General features: G+C 42.1%; 1 protein-coding gene across 9 annotated transcripts in view; it reads left to right on the forward strand.

Annotated features, from left to right (window-relative positions):
* The window catches only part of LOC6035155 (proline-rich protein 36), a 239,271-nt gene that overhangs the window by 69,370 nt on the left and 143,953 nt on the right, over window positions 1-25,948 (forward strand). For all 9 annotated transcript variants that reach the window (XM_038249170.1, XM_038249166.1, XM_038249173.1 and 6 more), the window contains one exon: window positions 10,739-10,927. In XM_038249170.1, coding sequence (XP_038105098.1) covers window positions 10,739-10,927 — 189 coding nt within the window. The remainder of the gene's footprint in view (window positions 1-10,738; window positions 10,928-25,948) is intronic.

Consider the following 25,948-nt stretch of genomic DNA (forward strand, 5'->3'; position numbering starts at 1 on the left):
GCAGAGATCAATGGCCCCACCACGTCTTCAGCGGCACACACAAGTTGTCGCGCACTCCTCCTCGAGATTGATGGCAAATTTCATTATAAAACTTTGATGACGATAGAGAGATGACGTGACAGAAGGATTGATGGGATGCGCCCCTAGAGGGCGGTGACCAGAATCAAACAGGAGTGAGTAGGAAGCCTTGCTGGAAACCCTAGTCTGACGGAACACATGTTCGGCGTCAGTCGTGCAGTGAAAGCGTAGAGCAGGATAAATGGGAAGAAGCAATTTGCTTTTGTCTACGTAGTTATGGGTCCTAGGTGAGTAGTTTTTTCACAGCGAGGTTGTCGGATCGGTTTAGCAAAAAGACGGGTTTGTTACAACCTTTAAGGGGGAAAAGACGGAAAGTATTGAACTAAATCAATTGTTAGTTAATATTGACAAAATTGACAGTTGACAGATCCTAACTAAAATAATACTTACCATACACTGCATTCTCGACTTAACCTGGCACTGAATCACTTTTACTTACCCCTAGAACTTATAAAAACTCTATTGAATTCTACCTAGGAACCTTGATTCTCACGTCCGTGTTAGGGAAATGCAAACAAACTATATACAACTGTATATTTAAAATATGAGGTTCTCTTCCTTTTCATGAAGAAGAAGAGAAGAGAAGAAGAGTAAGAAAGACGTTGAGTACAAACTATTGAAAAGTAAATATTGACAGAATTGACAGTTGTTAGTTGACAGATCTTATCCTAAGCTGTACTTACCATATTATGCAGCATTTCTCGACCTAAACCAACACTGAATCACTTGTACTTACCCCAGAACTTACAAAAAATGTATTGAACTCTACCAGGGTACCTCGATTCTGACGTCCGTGTTAGGGAAATGCAAACACAAAAAAAAACACATTAGCATTCTTCTGTCACTTTCAAACAGTCAAACACAAGCAAACATTATGCAACTGTATGATATTTATTGAAAAGGTGAGTTAATTCTAAGAGAAGAAAAGTAAGAAAGACGTTGAGTTAAAACTATTGTTACTAAATATTGACAAAATTGACAGTTCTTAGTTGACAGATCTTGTTCTAAGCTGTACTTACCGTATTGTGCAGCATTTCTCGACTAAACCTAACATTAAATCACTTGTACTTACCCCAGAACTTACACAGGGTACCTCGATTCTGACGTCCGTGTTAGGGAAGTGCATTAATATTTTCAACTCTTAGTTAACTAAATAACACAACCAAAAAAGACAGTTGCTTCCTTCTGTCACTTTAAAACGTATAGAGTGTAGAAACTATTGTTAGTAAATTTTGACAGAATTGACAGTTGACAGATGTTAGTTGACAGATTCTTAGCTGTACTTACCATATAATGAAGCATTTCTCGACTTAACCTAGCACTAAATCACTTGTACTTACCCCAAAACCTACAAAAATCTGATGACCTCTACCTGTGTACCTCAATTCCGACGTCCGTGTTTGGGAAATGCACTCCTCTTTTCAACAAAACTTAAAGCCACATTCCTGCAAGAAAATGTCACCATCAGTGACAAACACAGCAAAAAAACGCAACAGCTTCCTTCTGTCACTTTCAAACAGCGCACAAACACACAAGCAAACTGTATGCAGGGGAAAAACAAAAACAGAGAAAACACTACCTTTTAGAGAAAGTTTCCCTTCACATATTCTTTTCTGCTCGCAAAAGAGTCGGTGACGACGACGACGACGAACGGAAACTTTTTCTATCATTTAGAAGTGCCACTAGACACAGTAGGCGAGTAGTGAGTCGGGGGGGGAATCGGGGCAAACTGTTAGCTAAAGTTGGGACGGAAATTTGCTACCTCCCCCTCCCCCCCCACTTTCTCCGCCTTGGCGTTGTCATCCTCAGCCCCCAGTAAGAATAATGGAGTTTTAGTAGTGTTCTCTCCGCTCCGGAGTGTACTGTGTCAAGTGGGCCCCGTGGGGCAAAAAAAGTGCAATCGGGTTGAAATTGATTATTTTTCTTCGCCAAGCGCAAAAGTTTGCTCGCAAGTGGTGCGATCGGATCCCGGAGGGAGTTCCCTTTGAGAGACAGTGAAATTCAAATAAAATTTTCAATAGTTTTATTGAATGGGAAGCGAACGCGGAACTGATTCGCTTCATTGAGTTTGCCAAAGTCTTCGTCGTCTTCGTGGTCGTTGTTTGACAGCGTGGAGGTTTAAAGTTGTCAAAGTTGGACCAAAAGATGGCGCTTTGACGGAATTTGTTCGTTCTCCTTTTGCTAGGTTTTTTTTCTACAATGCGCGCCAAGTGTGAGGTAAAAAATGGTAACAAACTGGAAAGAAGTGCTTCTCATTTTTCCAAAGTGTTTGAAATTTTTCTGCTGCCGTACTCTCGGCCGTCGTCGTCGTCCCTTTGATATAGACGGGGACGGGATGAAAAGTGTTTTCTCTGGCGTCATTCTGTGGGTACCACGAGAATGGGCAGCGTCGCCAGATGGGGCAAGATGGGCGGCGGTAGCAGTCGTCGACACGAGGACCGGGCCCTGGAGGGCCTTTGATGGCTTGTCGTCTTGTTCACGCGCAATTCTTCCATAGAATTCCGCGCGCGCCTCTGTGGAGCGGGCGAAGAATGGAAAGGAAACTGAAGCGAATAAGTTGGATTTTTAAGCTTCTCGCCATTAGATACACTCACTCTGCTCCTAGGGACGACGACTTGTGGCTGCTCGTGAAAAGGACGTCGAAGAAGGACGGCGAGCGCTGAAGAGGAAGCTAGAGTGAGCACTTTTCATGGCTTTTTATTCCGCCATCGTCTAGAATATCAACGAAGCGCTGGAGTGGGGCGTGGCCCCCACTCCCCGGAGGGGATCGTCGCAGAACAGTAAATCTCGCTTCCGTTTTGTGAGTGTGTGTGTACATGTGCGGTGAAAAGTTTTTCCCGCACTCATTTTCCCCCGTCAAAGACGAGAGGACTTTTCTTCCTTTCACTGAGCTTTTGTTTGCACTTTTGCACAACATTTGCAGGAGGAAGACGTAAACTCGTTTCGCGAAAACTTTTCCGCTCTTGTGGAGAAAATTATTCTAATTTCTTTTATCGGCGCGTATGCCACTTTTTGCAGCACTCCTCTTCGAGAGGCGCGTAAAAGCTATTCATTTGACAGTTATTTGTTTGGCGAAAAGGCTTCTTAAACTTTGCGGCGTCTTGTCAGCGCGCGCACTCGAGACGATTTATGGCATGTGAATTGACAGTTTTGTCGCTAATTGAATTGCAATGTTCGAGAAGAATGACAAAACTGCTTAACTTCTTAAAATAATTTTAGTAATTGACAGACAGTTGACAGATTGTTATTGACAGAATTATCCTAAAAAGTACTTACCTCACTTTTATTTCGCTGCTTCCAACTCACTTCACTTGTACTTACCCCCACTTAACCTTCAAATATTCTTAGTAAATCTACGTGGTATCTTGATTCTGAAGTCCGCAATAGAAGTGCCAAACTCTTACAACGAAATTTTCCTTAGGTATCTCCAATCTGAAGTCCGTACTAGAGATGTACCAAATTCCTCAGGCAAGCAGTTTCAAGATTATGATAGAATCGTTTACCAGTAGCTCACCCAAAACCCCCCCCCCCCCCCTCCCACAGTAACAACCGCAAAGTTTGAGCAATTTTTACTCCATTATTGCCCCAATTAGGCCCCCCGCCCAACTTGGCCTGTCTCACTTTCGTGTGGCTAGCCCATCTCGAACTGATTGCTGGCAAATTGATTCTGCAAACTCTAATCAAAAACTTTTCAGCCTCTCTGCTCACCCCTATCCGGAGCGGCTCGCCATCTGTTGGGCGGTGGCGGTACTAGCAATAAAACTTTGACGTTGTCGTGGCGAGAGGACTATCGTTTGGAGTGAAAGTTTCGGGGGGCGACTATATTCCGGGCTGATTAGTCGAAAAGTTTTTACTGGCCCTGCGACATATCGCAGTAGGGATTTCCGGGTCGAGTCAATGGCGGATTAGGTGGGGGAAAAAAAGGGATCGAAAGCCGGTCAAAAGTCGATGGGTTTTCTTTTGACTTTCTCGGGTCAACGGGGGTTGATGGGTTTTAATGGGTGGGAAATTAGTTGGAATAAAGAGATTGGGAAATTGGGTCGTTTTGTTAGGGTTTGAGAATTACAAGTAGGCCTATTGTTTGACACGAATGACAGTGTTTGACAGTTGACAGAGGATTGTACTTACCGATTGTTGTTTCTGCTCCCAGCAACACATTTTGTACTTACCGTTTGTGGAGATGCTTCAACTTTTTAAGATTTCTTGAAAGGGGTACCTCAATTCTGACGTCCGTGTTAGGGAAGTCGCAAAAAAAATCTTTAGGAATTCACAAATCTAAGCCGCACATTCCGCATTCACTCCCCATGAATACTCAAGTGAGTCGTGTAAATCATCCCGGTATTAAAGCAATTTGCTCCAAATGCTTGTTATTTATGATCCGGGCCTAGAAAACCCTCGGTTTTCACTTGACTCTGCCCCCATGTGTTACCTCCGACTTTCCGGAAGAGCTAGGAAGGGCCGGGTGGCAAAACCGAAAGCGATTTTTCAACTTTTCCATTTCCACGTGGCGCTTGCAAGGAATTCCGGAAGCACCAACGAAAATGCCTTTGGTGTCGAATTCTGTTCTGCTTCTTTTTGTTCTGTTTCTCCTTCCGATTCGGGTTTTTTTCTGGAGTTATTTTTTTCTAGAGTGAGAGTGACACGTTTCGAAACAACGTGTCACATTTGTTTTAGCCATCTATTTTGTTTGGAGAGCCTGCCGCCAGTTGCGCTACTCTAAATCTGCTTTGTTTAGCAAAAAAAAAAAAGAGTCCACCGTTCAGCAACTTTTCCACGAAGAAGGTCGAAAAGTTTTTCAATCAGATTTGTGATTGGAGTTTTTTTCGTTGACCTGCTGGGCAAACAGAATACAAAAAAATCTGGCAAACAATTTTGCATTGTCCAGAACTCTCCGGACGGAAAAGGACACACTTTGGAATAATTGATTTCGTTTTAATGGAAGTGCGGTGGCTCTCAATAGGTGGCAGCACCAAGCGGGAAGGAGAAGTGCGGGCAAGGATTTCGGGGTTGATTGATTTGCTTTTAATTATTGTGGCCGGATGTTTCCCGGAAATGTGTACAGGTCAAAGTTTTTCCTTTCTCAACCGACAATGGAACGTGTATTTCAGGTAAAAGGCAAATGATTGGAGTTGCTTTTTTTGAACCTTGAACATCGCTAACGGAACGTGGAGTCCGCCGTCCACTGACTTGAACCCCGTAGTGTGAAAATTTTATTATAACTGCCGTATTGTCTCGTCTCTCTTCTTCATCGCTTCGAACCTCAGGGTATGGATTCCCCTCGAAAAAATAATCATTACTTTTATTGATTTTCTCGCTAGTCACCGCAGCTTCCTCACGATTAGCTTCAAGCTGGCTGCACCAAACGTTATGTTTGACTATGGTAATAAAGATATTAGAGAACATGACTTTTAAATTAGCTATTTTAATTTATCGCCATCGTCGTCGTTCAAGTCGTAGAAGCCATCATCGTTCGGCGTCGAAGCGATTTCGAAAGATTAATTATGCATTCCCCTCGTTTCGTTCGCTCACACCGGGAGTCCTCTGCCGTCGCGGTTTAGTATTTAGTGTCTCTTTCTCTGGGCACAGTGTGTTCAAGTGGTTTTGCCAGAGATTGGTGGGGGTAAGCACATGTTGTCGTCGTCGTACGGCAGCGCTTGAGCTAGGAAATCTCTGCCTGTGAGCACACCATTCCGGGGATCGCTGATAAATGGCTTTGATTGAGCTCGTGACAGATGAGCTGCCTGGTCACGCTTCTGGCTGGGAAGCAGCTCTTGGAGAGTGAGCAGGGTGACTGCTTTGCTCGAGAATCTTAAAATATTGACAGATGTTGACAGTTGACAGAAGGATGTACTTACCGATTCTTGATCTGCTTCACTTACCTTGATACTGCTTCGATTCAGTTTTACTTACCTTGAAAAAGTTTCATTTCATAGTATTTCTTATTCAGGTACGTTGATTCTTACGTCCGTGTTAGGGAAACCAAGAAATTCTATTTGATTTCATGTCAAATAACTGTCACGATTGGCAAACAAAAAATCTATTGCTAGAATGTATTCTGACATAAGAAAATAAAAAAACCCGGCTTTTGTGAGCAGGGTGTCCAATTAACTCGAAAATCTTGAAATTATTGACAGTTGACAGAAGGTTGTACTTACCACATCTTCGTCTGCAAACTGCTTCACTTACCTTGATACTGCTTCGATACAGCGACTTAATGGTTTTCATAGGATTGATACCTTGATTCTGACGTCCGTAATAGAGGTGACGACCTGAAATTTGGTTTTATTGAGAATCTAGCTTTTTTATGAAATTATTTTCATTTTAAAAAGTTTTTAAATATTCTAAATTTATACAAGACTAACCACCCTGAATCCCCCAAACGGTCCCCAACACACATCGAATTGATTTATCTTCCCACGGTTCCAGCGCTCCATCGGCGGTTTTGCGTAATCTTATCTGGGTCGCGATTAAAACGGAACGGACGCGACGACGACGTCGAGACCCGATATCGGAAACATTTCAATCTCCAGCCCGGCTTGCCCCTAATGAGCACTTGGCAGCCGCCCGAAGGTCCATTAACACCTCGTCCAAGCCAAGCCCGGGACCCATTTCTGAAGTTTCTAATTAAAAAGAAGCATTCGCACCGCTCGGTGCGTCCGTATAACAGTTTGCCGTACTAGGCCTACTTGCAGATTGTCCAGATTGAGGTATTTCTGCGTGTGTAACCACCCCAACTCGCCATCGTCATCATCATCGGTAGCATCATTGCCTATCATTAATATTCACATCTGGCCAGGGTTAGGCGGATCGCCGAGGGGAAAACGTACGAGAGGTACGAAATGTGGTCTTCTCCTTTTTCAGAGCCAGGCCCCAGCTCGGCAGAGAGTACGATCGGCGCACTGGAGGCTATTAGTTAGTGTATTAATTTTCAATTTATTTAATTATCACTTGGTGCGATCCTGCACCGCACCACACCACCAGGCTGTGCGGTTTTGCTGGGGGCGTTGGAAGCGATTTGTTCAGAGGAGGTTTTCGCACAACGATTCAATTGAATGTTTAAGGCGTTGTTGATTTATCACGACTTTGCACACCCCGGCGAAGGCTTGCGGTTAGGCGCTGGGAATTGGTGCACCCAAAGGAAAAATATATCTCAAAATCTGCAACATTGGATTTGCTGCAGAAAATGTCATATTTTATAACATTTTTTGCAGCAAGCCCGTAGATCATTTTTGCCCGCGTGTAAAAATTTCAGCGATCTGCAGTTCTCACCAACACATATAAAGCTGGCCCGTCCCCGAGTAACACTCCAAAGAGAAGCATATGTTGGTGCTCTTTCACTCACTTTTCATCAAGCGTCCATGGCGCGGTGGTAGCGTGTCGGATCAATAACCAAGAAGTTGGTGGTTCAATCCTCGTTCTGCTAAGTGTTTTTTTTTGTGAAACACAACCAAAAAGCCGTCGGTAATGTCGATAATTGTCGGTAACGGGCAAAAATGTCATACTCCTATATCGCAAAAAATGCATGAGGACAGATTTCATGCAGATTCTGATATACTTTCATGCCGCCATGCATCACAATCATGCGACTGCCAGTTGGGTGTGTGATTTCTCTTTCCGCGCTGGTGCATCAAAGGAAAACTGCGTTTACGAGTGTATAACAGTTATTCGTGGTTATTTCTCAAGCATTTTTTAAATTTAATACTGGAAGAACAGAGCTTAAGCTTGGGCTAAAATTAAAACTGCATTTAAACTGTTCAGTACTGTTGAAATCATCCGTATAACAGTTTGTATAGCAAGAAAAAATATGTCCGTAAAAATCTGGTATTGAACGAAGTTTTTAAGACTACCTTCTTGTAAACTTAAAAAAATAGATTATGAAATTTTAATTATGGAAACAGCGTTTTTGAGTGTATAACAGTTATGCGCAATTTTATCTGAAGCATTTTTTGTCTAGGAGAACTGAGCATAAGGTGGAACTAAAATTAGCACTGCCTTTTGAGTGTTCAGTACTGTCAAATCTTGCGTATAACAGTTTTGTAAAGCTGGAAAAAACATTTCCGTTCAAAGAATGCGGTATTGGACAAAGTTGTTTCGCATTTTTTACATAAACAAAATTATGACTACCTTTTGACATATTAAAAAAATAATGGTAATTTATGAAACCTAACTGATATTTACTGGTGATTGGCAAATATTGTTAGTTTTTCAAAGAAAAAAAAAGGAGTAAGACAAAAAAACAACTAAAACTAGGAAAGAACTGAGCTTTAGCTTGAGCAAATCAAAATCATACGTATAACAGTTTTTTAAAGCTGGATATATTCATTCAAAGAAAAAAAATGCTTTTTATTTATGAAACCTAACTGATTTTCCATAGTTTTTTAAAGAATAAAAAAATGCAGTGAGATTTTTCGCCCTTTTGAATACTGACAGTAAGTTTAAAGAAGGTATAACAGTTCCGCTCTAGTTTTTCTTAATCTTATGTCAATTAGAAGAACTGGGCTTAAGTTAATTCAAATGAACACAGTCTTTAATTACTAGTACAGTGACTTTTCGTCTCGAAAATTGCCTTCACAATCAACTTCAAACCCATGAAAGATTAATTAACAGGGAAACGTGTTAATTAACAATCCATTTAGCTCCACAGTCAGAGAACCCAACCCGTTCCGGAACCATTCCCATCCACCGGTTCAAGGGTTTCTACATTTCCAAAGCAGATTCATTTCAATCCACTTCCTCCAGTCCACTGGACAAACACACCGAACGACTGTCAGAAGCTCGCTCAGTCCAGCCACAATTTATTACCTTCCAAGGGGTTCCCCACCGACGGTACACTTCCGGACCCCTCCCACCCCCTTGTCGGAAAGTGCTTCACGGATGGATTCCGCAAAGGATCCAATTTTCCAAAGAACAATAACCGACGCATTCTCGAGTTGAGTTGAGCTCACAGACATTAGCACACCCATCAATATGGCAGCAGCAGCAATGCTGGCCGGAAATTGAGAATTTACGCAAATTTGTCTATTTAGAAACGATTGCAATCTGGGACTCGTCCCTCGTCTCTTCTGCTTCCTTATGGATGGGATCCATAAATTACAATTGCAGGTCGCTGGGTTTGCCATCGACCGCTTGGAATGGGTGAATTTGGCTCGCAGGAAAATGGGTTAATTTGGTTGAAAGCAGTTTGAATTATGCATTCGTCGGATTGCAAACTATTATACTGAATTAAACATGTTTGAAATATCATTCCTAGTATTTAGCAAGAATTAAAATCCATAGAATTGTTCTTACTTTCGCCGTAATATTTTTATTGTTGCTGGATAACAAAAAAATAAACTGTTATACAAGTATAATTAAAAAGTAAGCGAGTTTTTATGAAGGATTCAAACTATGTAGGTCGCTTACATTGACTACTAATCATAGTGGACGATTGCCTACTGAAAATAAACTGTTATACGCAACGAAAATTAGCTTGCGTTGACTTAATTTAGCTTTTCCCGCAAAATTTAAGCACAACCCTAACCCACAACCATCCAAATCGTTCTTTGATAGTTGCGTTCCATTTACAACCGCAAACTTCCGACCGTATCGTTCCATCTGGTGGAGTCTCTTCCCCCCTGTAGAGAGAAACAGACAAGGATGATACGGAATTCTCGTTTGATGTTCCGGAGTACGACAAACATCGCCGTCGTCATCGCCATCTTCCGGAGACCACCACCATCTCGCCGCAGAGATAAAACCCATAATCATCATGACAGCATCACACCCCCACCTCTTCCCGTACACGCTCGTCCTCATCAATATCCATCTAGTTCCGGAGGCTTCACGCCGCTGGCTGCGTTGTCCGGGACGGGACACGCTCTATTTCATTCGCCGCGTGGCCATCGACAAATGAAACCGGATATGCGATAATCCCCGCCCGGCCTCCAATTGACCTCCTTTGGGGCCGCCCCTCGTGACCACAACAAAGTGATAAACGGCTTCTTCTCCTGCTGTGCTGATTCTGGCCGGACGGCAGTATCATCAGCAAGATGGGGTGCGTTTGTGCGACCGTGTTTTAATCAAGCTCTTGGAGGGGAGCTCTTGGAGGGGAGCTCTCTGCGTGCGAAAGAATGCGGTAAAATTAGCTATCTGTTACAGGCCTTGATTGCATCGGGGACCCGTGAAACGGGGCTCGTAAATGACTTGTGGATCGATTGTATGGAGGTTTCTAAAAAAATCCACTCGAATAGTGTGTTTACTGAGATAATGAGGAGTTTTAAAGAAAAACTTAAGCGTATAACAGTTTTATTTGTTTGTTAACATGACTTTGAACAACGTTTCTTCAAGAACGTTCGTAATGTTAACAAATTAAATGATATTCACAGCAATTGAAAGAGTATAACAGTTTTGAAATATGTGTTTTCCAATAACGTTTTCTTAGAGTAATAATGTGCTTCAAGAAAATGTTGTTTAATTCGAGTTTTGGATGTTAAAAGATGCAAATATTGAACTGTATAACAGTTTAATAGTATTTCAAAAGACATTTACTTTTTTCGCGTATATTTTGAGTTATAACAAGAAATAAAATTTGCTAACTGCCGAATCTTAAATGTATATGTAACTGTTATACACATTGAAACTTCAAGAAATTATGACTAATAAACTCGCTTTTTCCTTCCAGAACCTCTCACTGCCGCCGAACGTCGACCCGGGCACGTCGGACGACAGCGGCCGGGCGTCGGAACGGCTGACGACCTCGTCGGTGGCCCAGCGGGACCCGGACAGCTCCCGGGACCGGCTCAGCGATGCCAGCAGTCGGTGCAGCTCTGGCAAAGGATATATCTGTGATAGCGAGGGAGACGATGATAAGGTAGGTGCTTGCTGCTCTCATCTCAACGCTACATCTGTTCGGGTTGATCATGAAAACCGGAACAAATCACGGTACTTTGGGCTCTGAAATGGGTCCAGGGCAGTGGAGAAAAGATTAAATAACTTTGCACCACCACCAGCACCGTTGTGCTGACCAACTAAAACCTCTTTTGTGTGAGCCAAGATATCTTCACCTCATCATCGCCCGAGGCTCGAGCTCTTCACGGTAGCTTTCCAAATAGGCACTTACTCGTTGGGAACCATCGACCCGACTACCACACACACGTACACGTAGTACAAGTGTGTGAGAATTGACCACAAATGGCCGAGCTCCCCGAGTCTCCACTGAACCGGAAAGAAGAGGGGTGGGATTTTCGGGGGGAAAATCGGCCATCGGAATGTCGGTCGGTGCGGTCGGTCTCCCTTTTCTTTGGACTTGTTCGAAAAGAAGTGTTGCTTTTAGCTCCGGGAGATTGCTCTTTTCTTCTGGAGGGGCGCTCGGGAAGAGACGAATCGGCCGACAGATAAAAATAAAATCACTTTAGGGTTTGGTTGGCTCATTTGTGCGGTTAATTTGAAGCAAACCCTCTCCGCACTTCCTAACCCATTACGGGGTTGCTCGTTACGGCTGGCTGGGAATTGATTTCTCTGGATTGACTTTTGATTTAGCAAATTACGGATGAGAGTCAGGATTTGGAGTTGGTAGGAGAAAACCCTTTTTAAATTGACCGCTAAGCGGTCCCTGAGCAATACTGAGAATGAAAACACAAAATTTACTGCTTGGAAAAAAATGTTTGATTAATAAGAAGCAGTATAACAGTTGTTCTAAAACTGTTTGTAAGTACTGCTTTTAAATTTGATCAAAAATTCAAGTTATGAAACTGTTATACGATTTTTTCATATCAAAAATACTGGTTATAACTGTTATATTCAAGTACAACTTGATTTCTGAAGTAAGAAAAAACCCAACAGTGTTGCCACCTTCCAACTTTGCACACACCGGTTGCCAATTATCGCCACCGTTTGAAATATTGTTTGTTTTGACCTATTTTGTTTCGCGGCGATTTAATTTCTCACAAACAGTGGCCGTTCGGCTGTGTTGCCCGTCGGCTTTTCACACCTGATTCATAATTTCTTCATCATTTATTTCGATTCTCCGCCGTCGTGGTGGTGGTAGCGGACCAGCACGCAGGGTTGAGGAAGTACCCCGACCATTTATCATGCGGTAGCTAAAATTAACACTATTAAATCGAACACGAACTTGGCCCCGCGCGCAGATCTTCGCGCAGCAAGTGCCGATGTACATATGCTTCCAGAGAGGAGGAAAAAGTGCTGAGTTTATTTTTAAACAGCGCTCAATCCACACACTCTCACGGTATGGTACTTGTGTAGAATGAATATAAAACTAGAACTTTTACGTGTTTGTGAGTTCGGACGGATTTGTTTACGGCGATCTTCTTCGAACGAATGGAACGGCTGTGTTGGCCGTGTATTTGAGCGGGCAATAATACTCAGCACGCTAATTTCGTTGCCTCTCAACCGAAAGACGTTAATTTGTTAATGAATGGATGCGATAATTATCGGGTAATTTACTAATATTTTGCTCCGAGCGAGGATAGCGCTTCGGGTGGTACTTAAGCTCAAGGTGGGCGATCGTTCCGGTACCGAGGACGGATTTTTACTCATGAAAGAAACATTTGGACGACCATTTTACGAGCGCTGGCTGCACGGTCGTCAAAATGTGGCCAGATTTCTTGATTTAATGGATCCAACATGTGTATAACAGTCGCGAAAAGGTGTACAAAAATGTTTGAACATCATTTTGCTTGTTGAATATTTAAAAAAAATGGTGTTATGAAGTTCACAATTTTAAAACTGTTATACGCCTTTTCTCACTCAACCTCTAAGCTAAAATCACGCTAAACGATTCAGATTTCAGTATTTTCCCCGCCGCATTGCGAATGCAATCCGTTCCATTTGCCGATCAATTACCACCTTCGCGTGTGCATGTCTATTAGCGCACGGCCAAGTGCAAAAACCAATAAACACCGCAGCTAAACAATTGCTGCACCGGTGCGCTGTTTGACATGTATTCCACTTTCCACTCGCTGAGAGCTGCTGCACTCACTCTTTCCCTCCGCCAGCATCCAGCATGTATGCAACTAGAGTGCCAACACGTGTTGGAAAAGAAGCAAAGGAGCCCGGGAAAAAAGGCAACCTGGTGTTAAATCACTCTAGAGAGTGTACTATAATTAAATTAACGTTTGCTCTGTGTGTGCCCTTTTGCCCGGCGACGACGACGACGAGAGTCTTTTGATCCCTGTGTATTGGGTTGGGGATTGAATGGAACCTAGTAGGGTTGACGGGGGACCTCTTTCCTGTAAACGTGCACATTCTGTGCTCCGGAGCACCATCCACGTGCTATGTTTGCAGGTGTCAAAGGGTGCATTCTAAAGGAATGCATGTTTACACACTCCTGAAGAGTTGGGCCTCTTCATGTGGCGGTTCTTTCCTGGCTCAAAAGCGGGCTTCAGGATAATTACGGTTGAAAAATTACGGAACAGATCTTGACGTTGTTTCTGTGAAATTTGCGGAATCTGTTATACGCTACGTTTGTCACTCTGATTGTGGTTGAAAACTGTTATACTCAAAGACAATAATGTTGTATTTGGTGTTGTTTATGATTTTGATTTACTACGGAAAACATTTATGTGTAAGATAAGAGTACAAAAATACTTTTGACTATTTCACTTTAAGATTCGATTTGCTTTAAAAAATCATAACGTTGCACAGATTGGCTTTCTCCATGCAAACCCCTAACGCGAATTGCATGAATATTTTATCGTCTTCGAGGCATCGTTTACAGAGCGAAGCCCTAACCGATATCGAGAAACTATGCTTCGTGTGGGATTTCCGAATTGCAAAGTAGCATGCAAACAATATTGCATCGCAAGTTATGGCGCTCCAAGTGAATATCAAACGCGCCATAAAAACGAATATGCGGAAAACTTAAAAACATATTCATCTTGTTTCCTTCCTGGAGCAACGAACATCCCAACTTCCGATTTTTTTCTGCCCCTTCCATGTTGTGTAGTTTGACTTTCGTCTCTGGTTTCGAGCACGGAGGCAAGACGGAGCCCTCGGTGGAACGCTTCTTCGTATATTCATAAATATAATACGATACACAATATTGTATCGTGATAGTCCCTGCTCGCCGTCCTCGGCGTCCCTGCTTGTTCAATGAGGATTTTTTTTCTTCCTCGCGAATCCTCTCAGCCTGGTTTGCGGATTTCCATAAAAAAATATCTCGGTGTAAGGGGTGGTCCAAGGGGTGTTTTTTGATCACTTTTTAAAACTTCTTTGATTTTAAGAACCTTTTAAAATAAATTAATACACTGTTATACGCTTTCAAATGATCAGTAAATTGTATCGTATCGTGATTCCACTTAACACTTAACATCTGTGGACCCCTCAAGTGATCTTCTTTCGTAACACGACTCGCAAAATACCCGTATAAAAATCATTTCCAGCACTCATCTCTTCCTCGTCACAATAGGTTCCGGCGAGAATACACACACACTCACACTCACCACAGGAACACATTTACCGCAGACAACAACATAGCAGGGAAGCGTGCAAAAAAAAGCGAAATAAAATAGCAGAGGAAAACTCGTTCACTTTTTATTATTATTTTTTGTACGCGCGCTGTTATCGCGGCCTCCCACACTCCAACCCTTAAAAACCGGAAACCGGAGGGAGGAAAACATGCTCCAAGCGCTAGAAAAATAATATCCAACCGTGTTTTCCCACCCTCCGTTCAGTCTGTGGGGTGTGCGAAACGAATAAAGCCCTCTCTATGGGGTAAAAGTGACTGCTTTTGACAGTTCGGAAGCAAGCTCTTCCCCAACAAGCGCGTTGCCCTTTTAACAAAACGCTAAGCATCCTCACACTCATTCGACCTCCAAGTGGCCCCTTTGCCCCATTTTTCCGCTGAGAGTCGGTGAGTTTTTTTGCTGCAGGATCATTCTGAAAGAGCGCTTCCACATCCACATGGCGAGATTCAATTGAAAATGCGGGATTGGATTTGTTTTTGAGGATCTGCTTTTTGTCCTGTTTCTCGTAAAAGTACAAAAATCCTTGCGCAAATACTGAACACACTCGTCGGGGTGTACTCGACCGCCGAAAGTTGTTATGGAAAAAGTGATTTCCCGGAGCGCTGAAGTGCAGTTGTACGAACAGCAGGTCCGGGAAAAATGCTTGGGTATGAGGATTTGCGCTCGAGAACCGTTTTTGACCGGTGGTAAGTGGTCCGGATTTTGCGGGGATATTTGATTTTGAACGAGCTTTTAAATTGATTCGTTTTTGGGCCTCTTTCGGGAGGTTAGCTTGTGTATAACAGTTTTGAAATGGAATTTTATGAGTGGATTCATCATCTTTTCATGGATTTTGAAGCTGTTATGCTAAATTCGAGTGAAATACCAGCGTAGGATAAGAAGTTGGAAATATTTTTACAGTATAACAGTTATTAGTTTAATTTAAACTAACTGATAACGTTTAAAAAAAGAATACTTTTTTTACAGCAAAATCTGTAACATCGAAAAATGCCATCCTATAACTGTTATACCCAAGACAAACTGACAATTCGATGCCCAAACAATCGATTGTGGCTTATCGCCATCAGATCGACTTCCAGCAGTGCGCGACCGCTGTGCCAATTCCATCCAATCAATTTTGATTGATCTTCAATGGTCGTCGTCGTGCCAATCTTGATCCCGCACCGCACTAATAACAATCAGATTGTTGGTGCTCCGCTCCGCTACTAAGCTGTAAGCCTTAAAAGGACAAAAAAAAAACCGGCAACCTGCACACAATTTCCATCCCCAGACCGCGAAGTACTTTTGTGAGATTTGATTGATCGACCAGTTTTCCGTTTGCGACAACCGAGCGCGACCATAATCGAGTTTGTGCGCCTCAAAAAAAAACAAACTTTACCACAATTTTGTAAGTCAAGTACTCCGATGTCTTGGCGGCGGAACAGATTGCACCGAGAGTGGCCTCATGAATATTTATGGGCGCATACACAAACACATGTATGCGCTCGGGGCTCGAGCTCTTGCACGAGGGATCACTTGAAGATTTTCCTTTCGAGTGAGCCAACAGGTAGTGAATTTGGAATCAGTGGTGTATTTCACTGAAATGTAATTCAAGAGAAATTTAAATTTTCACTAGGAAAAATGTAAAAATATTTAATTAAAATCATAAAAACTGTTATACTGTGAAATGTCTCATGAAGCGTCATTTGGCGAAATCGGTGGACCCCTCGTGCCGTAATGAGGAAGGCTCGCGCGTTGACAGTAGGAATTCTCCGGACATCCAACGGTGAACGCGCACGATTCGTCACCGCAGGCGGCCCCACCGGGAAGAACCACTGAACAAGCCCTTATCAACGACAAGGCATCTCTCCTCGTCGTCGTCGTCCAAGTTGACTTGCTATCTCTTCCCGTGCACCATCGACCGTCATGTCCAGCACACACCTCAGGCAAATTCGCTACAAATTGGTTGCGGGCTCCAGCGGTGGTGGTTCAGTCTTCCCTTTCAAGACTTCACAAGACACAAGAGTCCCTGCTGAAGAAGCGAAGCGATTTTTATTGAAAATTAATTGGATGACGTGCGCACTCTTCGATTCCGCCCCGTATAGATCTATAGATGAGCGCTAGCGCGTTCCCTGTCGCGAAGGCAACACAAAAAAAAAACATGCGCTTTTATGCCTGAATTTAATTGTCGATCGATTTTTGCTTATCGCCACCACTAGATCATACTGCTGTGCGCGAACTCTGCGGTCGGTCGGTGGGGGCAGATCGTACCCAGCAGGACCACAAACCGCCTCTTATCGGTTCGATCGTGCTCGCGCGCGCGCTCGCTATTTGTAGTTCTGTGTTGTCGGACATCCAAGAGCGCGCTGGTAGTTCTGATCGAGCCACTTTGATAGCCTCGGAAATGAGCGTTTAATTGGGATCTTGGCGGGCGAGCTGTGGTTTGTGCACTTTGAAAGGTTGACGGTGCAATCTTGATGACAGCGCTGTATAACAGAACGAGGGGGGCTCTTTGGCATCTACCCTGTAATGGCTTCATTTATGGGGTGAATGGAGCGGTCTCGAAGGCTATCGCTGATTCTGGGGAGGGAATGCTCATTGGGCTTTTGAAAGCTGGCAACTTCGGTTACCAGATTGATCGTAAATTGTGGAATAGTTGAGTCCTAAATGTGAGCATTTTTTTTGCTTCGGGTATAACAGTTTTAAACTTAAAAAAGCTTATTCAATGTGTATAACAGTTTGAGAATTATTCCATTGAAAAGTTGTGTTGAAAACCATATTTAAAAAAATCTGGATGCACTAAAACTGCATTAATTGTAAACTGTTATACACATTTATCTGTGGCGTTTTTCAGCATAAAAAATCTTGTCCAGCATAATCTCACAACAGCTGAAACATTTGTTGAACAGACCAGTGCAAGCACAATTATCGCAATCTTGAACCTTTATTTGGACCATTCAACGCTCATAACCACACAGTGCGCTTTTCAGCTCATTTTCAACGATCCGTGATAAATGCACCGTCCCCACTCCCCGTCCTTCCGAAAGAGGGGTTTATCTTCTACCCGCCGGAGAACATTTGCCAAGTTGCACATTTAGTAGAGCAGACGTTTCCAAAACTGTGACTCTGAGAGGAAATGCTCTGAAGGAGGAGGAAGTACACTCTCGGCGCAACCGAGAGTGAGTAAACAGACAAAATAATCACCGGAAGCCACTTTGCCGGGGATACCGACTCCGTTGATGGCACTAAAAAAATATTTGCGATTTTTTAAACATCATTTCAAAAGAAAATAATGTGTATAACAGTTTGAATCAAATCTGATTTCTTGAAAGAATAGTCACTTTTCTTACAGTGCATTCTTCTGGTCGGTTGAACTCACCACCAAACTAGCCAAAAAAAATGGAGAACACACTTCTACAAGACAGACCAACCGAGCTTGCCAAAAACCCCGTAACTAATTGAGATATGGTTGAGACGTGTTATTTATTAGCTCCGTTTTTCCTTTTGACCATCTTCTCGGAAGGAAGAAAAAAGCCAGTAGTGTGGCGAAAAATTAGTTTTCCTCGTACGACTTCCCCCTTTTGCTAAGAGCGTATGTGGCTAGGGTGACCCGTAAGCAAATAAATCTTTCCTGTCGCAACGCAAACCTTGGGGCGGAAAAGTCCGCTCTCTGATTCCAAACCCACTCGATTCTAAGAGAAGGGGGACCCCGTAAAAACTATCATCATAAAGCTAGCTGTCACGAAACGGTAATCACGGATTATCTCCTGCTTTTTGCGTAGACTTTCCTCGCCTGTGCAGAAGATTCTGGGAAATGGCAAATCACACCGGCAGCCGCATTGAGTGGGTGCTGATTTGCTCGCATTTTTTTTCCTTCAGTTTCGAGGGGTTCATCGATGGGATCTAAAAAAAATTGAAACTGTTGTAAATATTTTAAAAGTTTATTTACTAGTTAAAAACTGTTAAACCCAAAAGAAACAACAAAAATAATCATATTTCTATCAAAAGCTACCGATGGACCCCCCGGTTTACAGCGCATTACAGCCTGAAGAGCCATCTATCGGATAATATATTAGCCCATAGTTCGTACTTTTCCTTCCGAAGTCGAAATGAGAAAATCATCATGATTATACGGGTTTGACGGGGGGGAGACATGATGAGATGTGACTTTTGTGGCTGCCCGGATGGTCCCCCAAGCTGTCATTGCATTCTTGCACGCAAAAAAAAACAGGATACGGAATGACATCAGGGAAAACTTTGGGCTAAAGAGCAGCTCATTTGTTGACGAGTAAAAGCCTTAGGGGAGACTTTTTCCTGCTTGTTGTCATCATATCTAGTTTTTGTTTGTTTGGGGAAGCATTTTTGAATATATTTTTTGAGTATAACAGTTTGGGTAAAATTAGCATACAGTCGTATAAAAAGCATACAAATTATTTTGTAATTTCATAAATGGCTCGATTACGTTTCCCCCTCAATCTCAGAAACTGTTATACTAATAATTTTATTATGTTTACCTCATGAAACCATCAACGAACTGTGAATATTTCCTATCATGTGACAAACTTTTACGACTTCACAAAATTAGTCTGTCAAACTAGTCAACAAACCACTTTTACAAGGCAATATATCTCCCCTTACAACAACGCCATCTTCACGTCAAAACAACCAATTCCCCCAGCAACACTTCCCACGCAGTGTTATAAAAACCGCAAACAAAAAATAAAAGCGATCATCATCAGCAGAGCGGCGGATAAAAACCAAAAATCACGTGACGAAAGCGAAATCCATCTCGTCCGAGGGCGCACTCATCCACAATGGCGATGATTGTAAGCTCATAAATCAGAAGACGAAATCATAAAAAAACGAACTCTAACCATGGGTGTGGCCCATTCTGCCACCGCACACACACACACACTGTCATTCATCCAGTTTATTAAAATGATGATACGTTGCGCGGCTTGCTTCACGGACTTCACGAGTAGCCATAAAAGAAGCCGACGACGACGACGACGCAAATGTGATCCCAAGCGGCCCCTGGTTTGCCCTCGTGGAGTGTGTGTTGATGTTTAATCATAAAAAATAACAACATGCATGGTTTGGTTCGGTGACAGCGGCGGGGCAGGGTTGCCAGATTGTTTTTGGTTGGTTTTGAATAAAAGTAGGATTGGTTTTGTGGTCTTGTGCCCAAAAAACTCTGTAAATATATTTTTGTTCCGAGTATAACAGTTATCAATGAGTAATTTGGATTTCGATTTTATGAAGATATATATCAGTAAAAATAATATGCACTAAACTGTTAATATATTAGTTTTATTTGTTGAAATAAATCAAATAATTGTAAACTGTTATACTGTATAAATGTCATTATTTTGTTTTAGAAAAATGAAGCTCTCATGATATTTTTGAATAGATTTATAACGAGTTGATGCACACTCTGTGAAATTGACGCTAACAACTTTTTTATACTTTTGTTTTGAGTATAACAGTTTTTTAGAAGCCCTCATTGATTTATTGAAAGCATGTTAGTGATAATATAATTTCACTATAAAATTATTAATATTTCAGCTAATTTTTCTAAATTATAAATTATGAGTGGTGAAAATGAAAGTTATACAAATTGTTTTATAAATGGTTGAAGTAGTTTTAAAGATGAAAAAGCAACAATAATTAAAAAACCCTTTGCATTTTTATTTTGAATTTAACAAATATTTTGTGAAGTTAACTTGGAGTTGATTTGGTTTTGATTTGCAGTATAACAGTGAAATTTTAATGCAAATAAAAATATTTATAACGTCACATGTTTTTTTCTGAAATAAGTTAAGTAAAACTGTTATACAGTTTGTTAAACTTTGTAAAATTAAATTGAAATTACAGAAATTTGAAATATCTGGCACCACTGCCTCCGCGACCTAGATCTGGACGGCCTCACGCCGCAGTTGAGGGGGGCGGGCAGGACAGCTTGAAATTGAATTGAAAGTGGCATAAAATTTAATGCTTAAATAAAGTGCCGTAAATAAACAGGCCCAGAAGCGCGCGCTGCCGTTGCTCCGCAAAAGGACGACAAGCGGAGTGAAATAATTCGCGCGAGACCCCTCGGTTCGTTTGGAGAGCAGGGTTACTTCTTCCCTGCCGCTGCTGCCGCCGCCGGAGCGTGTCGCTTTTCATCCTCCATTTATTTTACATGAGCCGCGCGACGACTTCGGGTCTTGGGCGCGCACGTTGACAAATAGGTGGCAGCACCTTCATCATGCACAGCGATTAACCTCAGGTTCAACGGATTAGCGCATTAGCGCGGTGATGAATGGCGGAATAATTGAACAGCCCCCTCGATTTGACAGCCAGTGGACGCGCCATTATGGCACGTTCGCGTCCGCCATTATGGCAACGCGTAAATTTCTTCATTTCGAGTGGAATCTTCCCAAACCGGTTCCGAATCTGTGGCCAACCATAAATTGACACAATTAAACATTTATATGATCACTGCCAACATCATTGGCCGGCCGACAAAAAACAACATAACCTGAATGGTTGCGAAAAATGGGCCCGAGACGAGCGCGCAGAGAGGGAAGCGTTATTTAATAAATTAATTTTATGATGATTATTTGCTGTTAAATTTTCGGTCCAGCTGCAGGAAGTGCCAAAAATCCGGTTTCACGCCACAAGCAGATTCTCGCCAGCGTTGGAATCGTGGCTTCGCGAACGGCCGCGGTGCAATTACGCGATGCGGTAATAAAATTAATGTAAACAAAGCGGGATGGTGGAACGCTGGAACGAGGGGGATCAAATTTATAAATGTATGTAATTTGTTGGATGTTTTTGCGGCACCGGGAATCAATGAAATGCAGTTTGGTGGAAGGTTTTAATTGGAAATATTTGGTTATGGTTACTCAACCAAAAGGATTTTTTTATTTAGCCAAAATCTGTGCAAATGCTTTTAAATTTAGTTACATTTCCAAAATACCCTGTCTGCATAGGAAACGCTTTGCACGGTATTACAATGTTGTCTAGTATTATTCAGACACCTTACAACACTTTTCTTTGAAGTATAACAGTTTTTAAAAACTGTTATACACTTAGAAAACTGTTATACTCCAAGGAAAAAAACGTAGCTTAACGTTAGAATAACAGTTCCATATCAAATTGCCAATTTGTGTTCTGAACCATGGTTGAAATTTTAGTGATTTTCATAAAAAAGTGCGAGAATTTTGTCAATCCAATCTAAATTCGTGTCACAGCACCCGTTATAAAACTCAATTCATAACTTCCAAACTAGTTCCATTATCATCCCCGAAAATTGTTTTATGGCTAGTCCTACGCAGGTCCCACCACGTATATTGACATTATTCAAATTTCTCCCATATTTTTCATCTACGCGCGCTCCCCCCCAACCGACGATTTGTCAGTGATTTCACGTTTCTTTGTCCGAAAATGTCTGGTTTCCCATCCATCAAATTGTCACCTTCCGCTGCTACGCACGCACTCTCGGTCACACCTCGGAGGTATTTGCCCAATTAGCATAACAAAAGGCCCACCGCGCCAAACTCTCTCTCAATCCCCATTCATGGAATTCTTTTATTATGAATACCTGAACGCTCGCGCTCGCGCGCGTAATCGTGTAAATAGATGATTATTATTTATGTGCGTTGAAATGCGTACATGTCATCAAGTGGCAAACGAGAAAAGAGCCTTCGGGGAAGGAACCACCCGGAAGGTAACGTCAATTCAGTAGCCTATCTCCTCCTCTTCAAATTGATACGATACGGTACGGCACAATTGAGCCAAGTCAAGCGCAATTACTTTACGACTTCTCGCGCCGCATTGTGTGAAGTGTGACTGTGTTTTGTGATTGAATGGCGGCCAGATTATCTACAAAGCATTTTATACGGGTGTCGGATGGTATCTGGGAGCGCGATACGACTTTGTACTGGGCAAATTGAGCTGATTTCGCTTTATAGCAAGCTGTTGTGGCTTCAGACTGAAGAATTTTTTAGGAGCAATGGCGGGAAAGGTTTGAGGAAATTGCCCGCTTAATTATGATGGAATGCTATAAAAAAAATTTGCTATAAAATTTTATAGCATCTCCCCAAAAGAGCTGGATTTAGTACCTGAGTCAAGTTCTCGTGGAATCCTTTCAAAATTCAATGTTTATTTAAAGGCTAGGCGTTTTATTATAAGTTATTGGCCCCTAAACAAGAATATTTCTTTACATTTGTTGATTTTCTTTAAGAAAGACCTTATCCAACAAAGTGGATTCGCCAGTTGCGTTTCACCGTCTCCGCACTGTGCCAAAATGCCAACACAACTAATGAAGACAGTTACAAGTGTTTAGCGCGCGCTGCCAACCAACGCGAGTGAGGTGGAATTAATTCCACCTAATAAGTGGACGGTAAATTGTGGCACGTCAATTTGGCAGAAGACAACACGTGAAATTAATGGTAAATAATCAAATTTAATGGCCTCGATGCGCGCGCGGTGCGCTTTGACCGCGATTATTAGTTGTACGCGAGAAATCGATTGATTGATCAATTTATGACGCGAGCGTGTGTGTGCACACGCTTGCCATAAAAAAAACGGCCGTCGAGTAATTGACAAATGGACGGCGGCAACTCGTTCATGGGTTGGTGAAAAAAAGAATAATAGTGATGAATCAAAACAATCATCAGACGGAAATGGTTTTTTTTTGCTTGCGGAAAAACCAATTTGCCAGAAGCTCACTTTTTTACTGGCTTGTAATCCACCGGCTTTGATCCTTTTGCAGCTCGGCGAGTCGCGTGATTTTCATGCATTTTTTTTTGTTTTCGTTATTATTCCTGGCCATGGTGGAAACAGATCAAATGGAATGAATGGGAAGGAAAAATCACGCACCACTTGTCGCCGGTAGGGATTTTTCATTTTCATTTGGCTGGTGCTGGATATGGTTGGATTTTTATTTCGAGCTGCGTCCTTTGAAGTTCGAAACAGTAATATCCGTCTGGATTCGAGGCTGTTAAAGTTGGCTATTGTTGGGAATTACCGAATTTGGATTTTTTGTATGACAGTATTTGTTAAATTTGCTATAATTTAGAGGAAGTTCATTAAATTTAATTTTGCTATAAAAAAGTATTTTGGTTTTAGAAATTGTTCAAAATAATTATGTTTTAAGGACAACCAATTACACATTCAAATCCATCGAAACTCATCATTATTCACTAAGTGAAGTGCAACAACCCATTTTTATAGCACATAGTTCCTCAAACTCAAGTCGTAAAATTTGAGCCGCAAAAAAGCAAACAATTTTAACGCTGCCATCGACCTGTTTTTGCGCACTCAATTTTTACGATGCACCCAAACGTCTATAATTTACCGCGCAACCTTCTCCGATCTTTCTAAAACAATAATTGTGTGAAGTGGTGGGCCATAAACCAGGCACGATGCCATAAAATTTGTCGGTGGCCAGCAACTACTACAGGAGGGTACTAATTAACCGCTTCGTCGTTGATGGGGGGAGGGGGGGGGGGGGGACTCGCGCCTCATTTTCGTCGCCTTTCGTGTGATCGATCTTTGCTGCGATTTAAAGTGTGGAAAAATGTAGTAAAATTGCCAAGTACCTGGTTCTCCAACACTTTACAGCGCGCCTTTTTTTATGGCTGGGGCTATTTTTGCATGCAAACGCGGGCACAGCTAGAAAAAAGGCAGATTTTATGGCATCGTTTACCTCCTCCCGTTTTGCAATGCAAAGTGAGGCCAGGAATCACACTCTTTAATGAGCCATTAAGCCATAAAAGATTGTGTTTCTCGGCCGTGAACAGTCCGGCGAATCTACCGGCAAGTTTATTTTTTTTTGCAAATTGAGAACTGTGTTAAATTTTTGTAGGTGATTTTATTACTTGCAGATATTTTTTGCGTCGCTGAAGCCGATTTTAAGAGGTCAAATATCTGATGTAATTGCCGTTAAACGGTGGCAAACAATTGAGTTCAGTGCTATAAAAGGTGCGAATAACACAAGATCACTTGTTGCAGACATTTTTATTCATGTAATTTTGTTATTTCTGCCCTACATTTTACTTGAGGCCTGCTCTACAAAATCTGCTCGAAAATAACATTCGTTTATCTTAAATTTTTTCTATTTTTTGCTATAAAAACAAAAATAAACATTTAAAATGTCTAATTTGCTTATTTGGAGTTTAAATTTGATGCAAAACGATTCAGAGCATTGACAGGTGTCATTTGACGTGATGCCATAAATTATGGCAACTTGCTATAAAATTATAGCAAGTCCAGAATCGATTCAGCGCTACTTTAGGAGTGATATGTATATGGAATCCGCAAAATTTCACCCCAACAGTGATTTCCTGCTGGTTTATTCCCCTAAACCGTCAATAATATCCCCCTCGCGAACCAAAATTAAGGGATCTAATCCCTTTTGTGCATCCCTCCGGTCCCAAAGGTTATCGAAATAATTACATATTCATTTTTATTGAATCATTTACATACGCGAAGGTTCACTTCGCTCCGTTTGTTCGTCCTTTCCCAGAATCTCGCTGCTCATTTCCCTGATCTGTCAAAACATGGCACAAACACGCACACACGTTGCAACTTTTCACAGATTTCCCGGAAAAAGCGGGTATTTGCGCTTCTCGCGCCGTGGAGGAAGCTGGGGTGGAATGAAAATAAACACTTACACGGATTTTCGGTAATTTAGCCTCCCTCGTGCGATTCACCGGGTGGTTTCTTTCGGAAAGGGGGGGGGGGATTAGAAAACGAACGGTTCCCCCGGGAAAACCGTCGTCGGAGTCGTGGTGAGGGAAAATTGCGTTTAATTAAACTTTTCGCCGTCGTCGACGGAAAATTTTCCCTCGCTGGATTTGGTAATTTGAGTTAATTGGAAATACTGACGTGCGCGCGAGAGGGCTTCCTCAAATGAAGATTTAATGAGTGTACTTTTTGAGGGAAATGGGAAAAGGGAGAAATTCCAAGAAGGGTGATTCTGTGCGGAGAAGGGTAATATTTGGTTGACTTACATTGTCGTTAGTTGGTTCGTGAAGGTGACAGATGACGGAGAGTGTTGATTGACTGATTTCGGAGCTCAAGTGGTACTTACTCGGAGGATTGATGTTTCCGACAGCTGCTGCACACTGCTTGTCTTACACTTTTGGTACTTACCCCGTTCATCCGGAACGAATTTGTCAAAAAGTTGGTTGATTTGATGGGGGTACCTCGACCTTGACGTCCGTGTTAGGGAAGCAGACTTCAAAATTGTGTTAAAATTGAATTAAAATTCACTTCATCCGAATGATGGCAGCACAGTTAAAGTTAAACAAAGTGATTTGAACTACTCACTGATAGAGGGCAGCACCGATTAAAACTTGTTTTTTCCTTATAAAACATGATTTCAGCCAACATTTTGAATTAAAACTTGATCTTTTAATAGGAATAGCAAAGAATAATGC

The sequence above is a fragment of the Culex quinquefasciatus genome, chromosome 1, assembly GCF_015732765.1.
Source record: "Culex quinquefasciatus strain JHB chromosome 1, VPISU_Cqui_1.0_pri_paternal, whole genome shotgun sequence".
In the NCBI taxonomy this organism is placed as follows: Eukaryota; Metazoa; Arthropoda; class Insecta; order Diptera; family Culicidae; genus Culex; species Culex quinquefasciatus.